This window comes from Oncorhynchus kisutch, linkage group LG10 (genome assembly GCF_002021735.2).
Source record: "Oncorhynchus kisutch isolate 150728-3 linkage group LG10, Okis_V2, whole genome shotgun sequence".
In the NCBI taxonomy this organism is placed as follows: domain Eukaryota; kingdom Metazoa; phylum Chordata; class Actinopteri; order Salmoniformes; family Salmonidae; genus Oncorhynchus; species Oncorhynchus kisutch.
Genome location: NC_034183.2, coordinates 29375186 through 29384877, shown reverse-complemented (window position 1 = coordinate 29384877; position 9692 = coordinate 29375186). Strand labels below are relative to the sequence as shown.

General features: G+C 41.8%; 1 protein-coding gene across 7 annotated transcripts; it reads right to left on the bottom strand.

Moving 5' to 3' along the window:
* Nucleotides 1–68: 68 nt before the first annotated feature.
* LOC109898018 (DCN1-like protein 4) lies at nt 69–8918 on the bottom strand. 7 transcript variants are annotated; one of them, XM_020492750.2, is made up of 11 exons: nt 8812–8918; nt 7137–7207; nt 6668–6707; nt 5704–5791; nt 4629–4729; nt 3965–4035; nt 3674–3765; nt 3324–3432; nt 2660–2764; nt 2450–2552; nt 69–2339 (listed from the first exon to the last, which is right to left on the bottom strand). In XM_020492750.2, exons 1-11 carry the CDS (start codon nt 8828–8830, stop codon nt 2284–2286), a joined length of 855 nt encoding a protein of 284 aa, XP_020348339.1. In that variant the 5' UTR covers nt 8831–8918; the 3' UTR covers nt 69–2283. The 7 variants fall into 7 exon arrangements, with proteins under 7 accessions (XP_020348339.1, XP_020348340.1, XP_031689364.1 ...); XM_020492751.2 differs by having other exon boundaries at nt 4641–4729; XM_031833504.1 differs by having other exon boundaries at nt 4641–4729; nt 8681–8852.
* Nucleotides 8919–9692: the final 774 nt, after the last annotated feature.

Here is a 9692-nt window from a genome sequence, read left to right as displayed (position 1 = left end):
CCTTTGACAACAATTGTTCACAATCGTTCTGTAAAGGAAAATGACAAAGCAAAAATGAAAGACAACGATAAGTTAATAAACCCATTTATACGTAGAGATAGGTTACAGTGAAAACAGACATACATACTGTACATACAGTCAGGACAAAGTTGTTCTTCCTCCTGCAATACCAATGTAGAATACCATCTGAATTAGACTTTGTGCAAATGATTAGTGAGCCGTTTAGAAACTAGCTCCATCTCCTACCAAAACCTAATATACACAAATACACTGATTACTGACAGTCAAAGCATCATGGATCACTGATAGGTGAAGCTATCATGTGTTCTTATTACTTCAGAAATTGAACCATTTACTGTACATGCTTTAGTTCAGACCACTGGGTTTGACCAATAAATGATTGACATATGATCGGATACCATTCTTACACCACACCTTCAACACTGCACAAAACTTGTCTTCTTTCTCCAATTTCTCAAACTTTTGTTAATTTCAGTTCATGTCAATTTGTTTGAGAGAGTAACAGTGTGGTTCTGTGTGTGTGTGTGTTAGAAGGGAGTGGTTGGGCAAATGCAGGATGGAACTCCTCTTCCCCAAATGAGGTTGCATGTGTGTTCCAGCTCTGAATATACACAGTCATGGTTTTCATAAAGCGTTAAGACAACATGACCAAGGATATCAAATGAAGCACAAAAACACTTGCACAAATTCCTGTACAAAAACAACAACAATAAAATAAGTATTCAAAAAATCTCATCCATTCGCAGATGGCTCTGATGGAGAGCATGCATGCAAGGTTTCACTCTCATGACAATTGAGCGTCACATCACAGCTAGAGACAAAAGTTGACATGTGTTACAAGAACATTAGCCCTACGCTAGGCAAAAAGAACACCATTACATCACCACCGGGTTCTACATCTAACCCGTCAGTGTCCATGGTTTTGAGACCTCTTGAATGATACATGGCAATGCATGCATGCTGGGATTGGATTTCCCCTTAATGTACAGCCTGCCTACCCTACACAACCTATTCCTCAAAGGCCTTAAACAGTCTTCCAATTATAACACTCTCAGTACTGGGGAGAGAGAGAGGCTCGTTAGTAATATGGATTAAACTGGACATGTTCAGTGGACATAACAGAAGACAAGACCAAAGCAATATGCCAGATATGAAGAAAAAATAGAGGTACGTTTCTATTTTAACTTGCAACTTAGGCCAAACAGTCTAATTTAATCCTGAACGTATCCCTGACCACTGTGTGTGTGTGTGTGTGTGTGGGGTGCAAGTAAAGTGACTTCTATAAATTGTTAAAGAGGCACAGAAAACTCTTAAAAACCTACAGCTTAGAAACATAGATTGGTCACATAACCAATGAATGCTGGCCAGTCCACTAACGACTGACCACTGCACTGTAATAAGAGTTCATAAGCAGCACTGCTGATTGGTTAGTTGTTGTGGTATGAGGTAATCTGAAGCCTTCACAGGGGGCTACAAAGCTTTAGCACAGGCTGGTATCACAGTAAGACTAAGGATGGAAAAAAAGGGGCTCAAAAAGCACTGGCACAAATGACTTCATCACAGTAAACTGTACAGGTGTCATCATCCACCTGTAACAACAGCTTTAATGACCATGACTAAAAGACCAACTACTGTAACACTCAGCCATTTGACAGTGTGCTTCTTCAAGAATTCCAATTCAACCCAAACAGGACAAAACTGATAGAAACGATGGGTTCTGTAGGTTATAAAGAGTCAAGCACAGATCAAGTTCAAAGCACGGATATGCAATATTCAAATGTGACCGGGTCAAAATGACCTTGTTTTTAAGACTAAGACCGACCGTTCAAAATGGAGGGATTTAGTTTAATTCCTCCTAACGGGAGCAAAGGGTTCAAGAGTGGATCTCTCGCACACACAAAACCATTTAGCCACTCATGAGAACACGATATCCTAACACGCAGCAATATGACATCACAGTGAGGGGGCGCAACGCCACTGGGGCTCGCCGTGTGATTACCCACAATGTAACATGGGTAGGGATCATTACCTGGAGAGGGTTTTTGTCTCCATGGTGACCTACATCCTAATCTCGCCAGAGCGGCTTGCACCTAACCCCCCCCCCCCCCCTCCCCCAAACCATATCGCTATCATTACCTGGATGCGCCACCTGCCATCACTGACAAGCACCTCTCCCATTTTGTATTCTTTGTTTTAGTTTTCTCATAGCCGTTTGTCATCGTCGTTGGATTATAATGTGGTTTTGTTGCAGTCTACCTGATGCTATGACATCTCTCTTTCTTTGTACCATTCCACAAACTCATCCAACAAAACGGGCCCTGACAAAAGGAGAGAGAAAAGAAGGATCACGTTAGAGCCCTGATCCCTTGTACCACTTAGGGAATGTGTATTAGGGAGTGTGTATTAGTGTGTGCATGTGTCCACTTACAGGCTCCATCCTCATCATAGTTACTGAGGTCTAGGTTGATTGTCCTGCTGAACTCTAGAACGTTGCACCACTGGTCTTTGTTGATAACCTTATACTTGGACTGCTGAATGACAGACAGGACAGGCAGTCAATACATAGTGACAAAACCGTGTCAAATGTTGTATGTACGGTATCAAGTTGAATGTTACACAGGTTAGTTAGACACCATACCTCTAAAAACTGATTGAATACAGGAAACAGTGGCCACGTCTTCCCCAGGAGAAGCCCCAGCATGCATTTGGCTGTGTTCAGGTCTAAACTCCTCTGGTCCTTTTCCTACAAAATCAGAAATTAAGGTCTCTATTCAATCAGTATCACGGAAATTCAGCTTTACAGCGTGACTGAAATTTAAAGGCAATGTTCCCGCTTTAGCGGAGACTGCCTTCCCTGTAAATATGTCGGCTCAAACGGAAATGACCTTTACATTTATTTTGCGGAGTCTGTAATGCCTCAGCTTTACAGATTGAATAGAGCCCTAACAGATGTCTCGGAAGTCAGGGGTCAAATATGACTGACTCAATAGAAAGAGCAGTACTCATGATGAGAGCTTCAGCCATGCAAGACAAATAAGAAAGTTATCTTCACACACTCAAAACTAAGAGCTGACAGCACAGACGTACTTCCCTACCTGACGTCACTTATCCCTTGTGTTTATTTCTACAAATAGTAATAGTTTCATTTGTCTGTCATCTTTCGTGTGTTGAATCTAAACATCAACAAATAAATATACCAGTCAAAATAAATATCCCAGGGGAATAAATATCCCAGGGGAATAAATATCCCAGTCAGAGGAAATCTAGTGAGAATACTGCAGATGCGGCTTTGCCTCACTCACCCGAGCAAAATCGAAGGCGTATCTGTAAATGAGCTTAAAGTTGGTGGTGTCGTTTAGGACAGACCTCAAGTAGTCCAGGGAGTTCCTCAGCCTCTCTGTGGAGTCACACCTGACAACGCCAGAAAGACAAGTTAGAGACAAACTAGAGTCCCGGCTGACAGAGTACAGACTGTTGACTATAAAACAGACAGTTGAATATAAAGTAGACTATACAGACAGAGGCAGTCTATAAACCCAGTCTGGGGTCAGCACCATTTTGTACATGGCACAGCTAGAAAAGGACAAACTGTAGGGACAGACACACATAACACACGTACAGTAAAACACACAAACTGAGAGCAGAGACTTACTGCAGGGAGCCCATGCCTTTCAACCACTCCTGTAGAGTGAAGTAGCCCATACTCTGGGCATCCAGCTTCCAGGCCAAAACCAGCATCACCACCTGTTCACAAAGAACAGCATACACTCACATGCTATAACACAATGAAATGCTTGAGATGTTTACTTTTCAATGAGTCCTTATCATCTTTGTGCCATCTCTGAATAACGGAGCTGTACCCAACTATAACCACCAAGTGCATGCACATGTGGATGGATTACAAATGTCACCCATCTACATAGACATGACTAGCCATCCTTACATTCTCTGGTTCCACTCCAATATCTTCACAGAACTTCTCCATTCCCTCTGGCCCCACAACATCATCACAGCCTATCAAAGATACACACATATATATACAGGGCCATTATTTATGACATCATCCACTCCTACCAGAAACAAACACATAGGATTAATCTCTGATATTATGACAGCATAGTATGCCACAGACACAACAATGCTATGACATCACAACCATAGAGATTCTATTATATTTACATGGTGTGATATCATAATGTGGAGGTCAAAGCAGTCCCTATTATGACATCGCATCACGAAAACTATGATTGTAATCGCTATTGTTATGATGTCATAGAATTCTATGACATAGAATGAGGTAACAAAGTATTCTGACATCATCACAGCAAAAATTACAATCACAATGCGTACATACATACGTAACAATTCTCTATGACCCTATCCCACCTGCAGGTGACAAACACAAAACATTAATCTATGACATCATTTCAGCAAGCAAGAGACATCCTTTATGAAGCAATCAATGATGCCCGATTCACAGCTCTCACACAGTACAATTCAACTATGATATGAAAACCCAAATCTAAAAGTAACAAAGGTATTTACACCATTATGGTCAGTGTGCTTATATAAACTGATAGAGAATTGCAAAATGTATATTTACAAACCTTGAGTCTCACCTGCGTACTCATAGAACCACTCCAGACATCTTTTACTGGAGAAGGTCTCTTCCTCTCGGATTTGTGGTGCCTCATGTTTTCTAAAAACACTGCATTTTGAAAAAGACCATTCAGACACAATATACGGCAATGCACACCCAGCATATTTCACACATTACTGCGGGTGCTGGGAATACAGTGTGTGACCTAAAATCCTACCGTCTAGGAGCATATCAAACACTACGATGTAGAAAAAAGTTAATCCTGACAAATAACTATTGGATGAGTTATGTGATGGAAAATCCTCTTGCTGCTCTTTTGGATTTCTAAGCTGACAATGAAGTATGCAAATCCACTGGGGAGACAAATCACGTGTCATCACGCATGCATACCGTTTCAGTGAACAGTTGAAAATCCAGAACAAAAATTGCACGCAATTGCGTAACATACTGGATTAGGTTCTGGGGGAGATGTATGAGAAAAAAGATACTGGACTGAGGAGCAAAAGCAGGGTGGTAGCTCCACCCGCCTCTCTCTGCAAGGCTATGGGTCAAACGTACCCCCCCCTTCCCGAATTTCGATAAGACGAGCACACCAGCTAAATCAAGACTTGTTCAAATAACCAGTGACAAAAACCTGCGCACATGAACAACTGTTATTCGCTATGCCTCGATCAGACTGACAGCGTCTTTGCATCAACACTTTGTAATTAAATGACACAGCATTTTTATTATGCAATCCAAAAATGTTTACTGGATGTGTGTGCAACAAAAGTTCAACATCCACGTTTTGCTACTATTTCTGTCAAGCCCGACGCATACAATTTGATGCATACGTTGGATATATAGACCAAGAATGCACTGCAACTGCCTCCGCAAGGTAATGCTGCAAGGCAAACACAGCGTTTGGGAATGAATGTACTTCTGGTGTCGGTGTGATGGAGCTGTTAGTCATCCCCGTCTTTTGACAGACAGTAGCCTGTCCACGAGTGATTAGTGAACCTAAATAAGTTGGATATAATTCCTTTTATTGTGTAAAACCTGATGTAACTGATGCATTCGTTGGTGTAGCAGGCTGGTAGTACCTGTCCTGGCGACTCTTCTTAGCTGACAGATCATCTCCGGTAGTGGGTCTCCTCTTTTTCCTCGGAGGCATGGCTCTGGAGCGGCAGGCTGAGAGAAACACAATACGAGAGAGACAGAGAGTGAGGAGAGAGATATAGAGAACAGCAACCAGGTTTCCATCCAAACTTTTTATGCGAGTAAATACATGTCAGATAGAAAATGTATTGACAGGCCGCAAACAGCAAATTTGTCGGTAAACTTTCCAAATGTGGACAAAACAAAACTCACTAGACAAGGTGGGATCTTTTTGCGTCGGTAAAATGTATTATGTGAGAAATGGCCATGGAAATGCCTTTATGTGCAAATAACCATCACATCGAAGTAAACTAGGGAGTCACGAGATGATATGTTGTGTGGTCCTCCCACTACGACTTGGAAAGGCATGCAGTTAGACTACAGATTAAATAAGTTATGATGAACTTCCCAGGTTGGTGAAAGAGCGCAATGATGAGCTTGATGCTCCTTTCAATAAATATGGAAGGTCTTATTCTGGTGACATGATGATCGATGCTTGACTGCCATTTGACAAATAAATATAATCGTGCTCTTTTTGTCCATAATAATCTCATCATGTAGGCTATACCCGCACTGTATCTGTGAGCTGTTGGCTAGAGCGAACTTGCCAAGGCCAAAGTGGGAACATTAGCTATATAACCAAAAGGATTGTGACAAAACAATCAGTAGGGTATCAAATTCAATAGAAACCCATTTAACTTGTCTTTTTCTTTTGGTACATGGGAATTTAACAGCAAAAGTAATTTTCATGTGCACTACGTCATCACGCACAGCCTTTAATCAATTAGATGGAAACACATATGTGGTGGGAAAATGCTAATATTGTGTTAAAACCTGCCGCCAATTGGATGGAAACCTAGCTAGTAAGTGTCATGTGGGTCTGCATTAAGGTGCAGGCAGGGTCGGTACCTGTGGAGTGACCGTCCTGTCCAACGTCCTCCGTCAGGTTCTGAGTGGAGAGATAAATGGAACTATATTAGGCAACCCCCACCAAGAGACACACACACACACAGCAGCACCGGCGTTCGCATGCAGTGAGCAAGGGAAGGGTGTGAGGAGAGGCTGCGCTCTCATTTCCTCAAGCTTGTAACCTTTAGAGATGCAGTTATTATTTCAGAGAGAGAGAGGGAGGAGAGAAATAGGATGAGAGGAAGGATGAATTAATCCCTTTTAAGTATCCACCCAGGAATAGAAAAATCTATCCATGTCTATAACTCATTAATAACTAGGATTCATTTGTAGATAGGGGTAAATGTCCATGATCAAATTCTTAGCGTTTTGCCAGAGTAACTCCATAATGTAAACTGTTGGAACAGGTGGCTGGTACTCATATGTCACATGAAAAACACATAATGGTATGAGGGCAAAATGCTTTTACCAGCCTGTGCAGGGTGTGGTAGATTTTGTGGATGCTGGCCAGCGTAGAAAAATGGGAGTTCAGCTGAAAATCTAAAGGAGGAAAAGTACATTTCAGCACATCTCTAAATGTAACACCACTACATTACATGCATTAGATATGGAACAGACGCGCAACAGCAACAGTAGGCAATATTAAACAATGATCTGCTTCTCAGAGAAACATAACCTTCTCACAGAAATATAGGTTTCCCAGGGCACTGATAGCTGGGAGAACTCACCATCTGCTACCCACAGCCTGCCTACATCATCATGCTCCTCCCTCTGTCATAGGGGTCACATCTTTGCATTCAGCCAATAGGAATGAGAAGGTATGCATGTAACCATCTTAATCACCTTCATAATTTGCATCAAAGTAGTTGGGATGACTAAATAGTGATGTCAAACAGCCATAACTGCACATAATCAATGCCTTTCATCGTGATGGGATTGACAATAAAATGTTAATTTTTTATGCTGAGCAGTTATAATCGTTCAGTAGGCATAATACCAACAAGAAATAGGTATGAAGGACTGTAGCTACGTAGATACAATAGAATACAGTAATATAATACAGTCAGATCATGAGCAGGATTGACAGATGAGGATTGTATTCAAACGTAACAGGGTTCACAGAACGCCAGACAAAAAAGTAGAGTGGTCGATTATGATTAAACACCACGCCGACATGGCCTATCCAATAAAACATGTAATCTTCTCATCTGCGCTCACAAAGTGTCATTTTCGTTTTTAATCCGTTTCTTTAGTCAAAACGCTCACACACCTAGATCAACGAAAGGCCGAACCTCATGATAGCACTAACTGAATAGACTACTTAAAATAGCAATACAGACACACAACTTGCACAGAGTTTACAAAGTATCTGGAGAGTAGAGGGAGACATTATGGTTGTTGTAGTCCATTTCCTGGATCAAGGCTCTAAGATCTTGATCAATGGAGAGTGGAATTAGACTACAATTCCCGCCCTCAGAAATTAACATTTCATTCTGCACCCCTCTCCTGACACTCACCCCAACTGATGAATGCATATTATATCGATACAAAAATGTTACATCCTATGGAATAGTGCATGCAAGTATCTTATGGTTCTCTTGCAACAGTTGATGTATATGACGCGCAGTCGGCCAGCTCTATTGCAGCAAGCATAGAAATATATTTTACAGAACTGCGTCACAATTTTCATCCTCTGTAATTTTCCGCAGTTGACTGGAAAACTGACCTATTTAGCCTACACAACATTGTTCCAAGTGTAACTTGCTTTGCAGTAGCACTTCATTCCCGTCCGTAAATAAGCGACAAAATAGCAGTATAATAGGTCGACAATAATTACATATTTAGCTGATGTATTCAACCGAATAGTAGCCTTTGCAACGTTAGTTGTCCTAACAATAAGTCAACAAAAAGTGCGTACATTCAGCAATAACACAGTACAGTCCCTTTGTTGCGCCCCAAGACAACACTTGGAAATACAAAGAGAATGGCAATAGACAGATAGTCTGCACATACCTCAATTTGACACTCGATTAACAGCTAATTCTAAAGGTAAACAGATAGATGCAATAGATCCGGTCGCTGTTACGTAAGTTATCAATACGAGGAGCCTAAACACACCAAAAGCCACTACTATAGCTACTTACTTGCCGCATCAGAGTGCATTTTTATGAAACACACAACTGCCTGTGTGAAGTCCGCAGACCGGCCAGTAGGCGGGACATGTCAACATAACCAATGCCCACAGATGATTTGGGTGGACAAGGAACCTAGTAGCCGCACCCCTACTCCTTCATAATAGGCTGTCTCTGGTGTCATGTAGGAAATCTGAAGACAAAGAATTTGGACCCTCCTTTGGGTGAACGTGAGAGGTCAAAATTCCAAACCAGGCCATCCCACCGCTGAAGTTCATTGGCTAGGAAAAGTACCTACGTATGTCAATGGGAGAGTTCGATTAAGCTGCCTCGGTTTGAACCGAACTATGGCCCAACACGTGACCGGGCGAAACCGGTGAGCGAGGCACGCTCTTTTCAAATCAAACAGTAATCTGCGCCGCTCAGTCATATTGTGAATAGTGCAGCATCGTTCAGAAACATACATCTATTTTTTCATAAAATATATGCTCGAATTTTCAAACAGGTTTTCATTGTGACGGCAGATAAAGCGTTTTTATCTTAATCAATCACTTTTGCATGTGTTAACACATAATCATACTCGTTACTCCACGACCTTAACCCGAAGTCACTTTTGTTTTGAGCCGACTTTGTTTTGACCCGGCTCATGCCCGGGATGCAGCCCGGTTCCAAATGGACGCAATCAACGCTAAACCGGTTCACCCGGGGAGTGCCCTGAGCATTAATCGAATCCCCTCACTAATCGGAATTTCCTCGTGCAAGAACGAAAACCAACCCACGATGGACCTTCATTGGCCGGTTCACGCATTAGGAACCTCCCAATACGCTTTGTGAATGGTGAAAATTCCATTCAGTCATAAGCAACTTCGTTTGTTGTAAAATACAATTGGTTA

What these genes read in the sequence shown, in the direction of transcription:
- LOC109898018 (XM_020492750.2), bottom strand. An exon ending in AAAGGCATGGGCTCCCTGCA is followed by an intron (nt 3,433 to 3,673) that starts GTAAGTCTCTGC and finishes TGGCGTTGTCAG; the next exon opens with GTGTGACTCCACAGAGAGGC. An exon ending in CTATGATGAGGATGGAGCCT is followed by an intron (nt 2,340 to 2,449) that starts GTAAGTGGACAC and finishes TCCTTTTGTCAG; the next exon opens with GGCCCGTTTTGTTGGATGAG.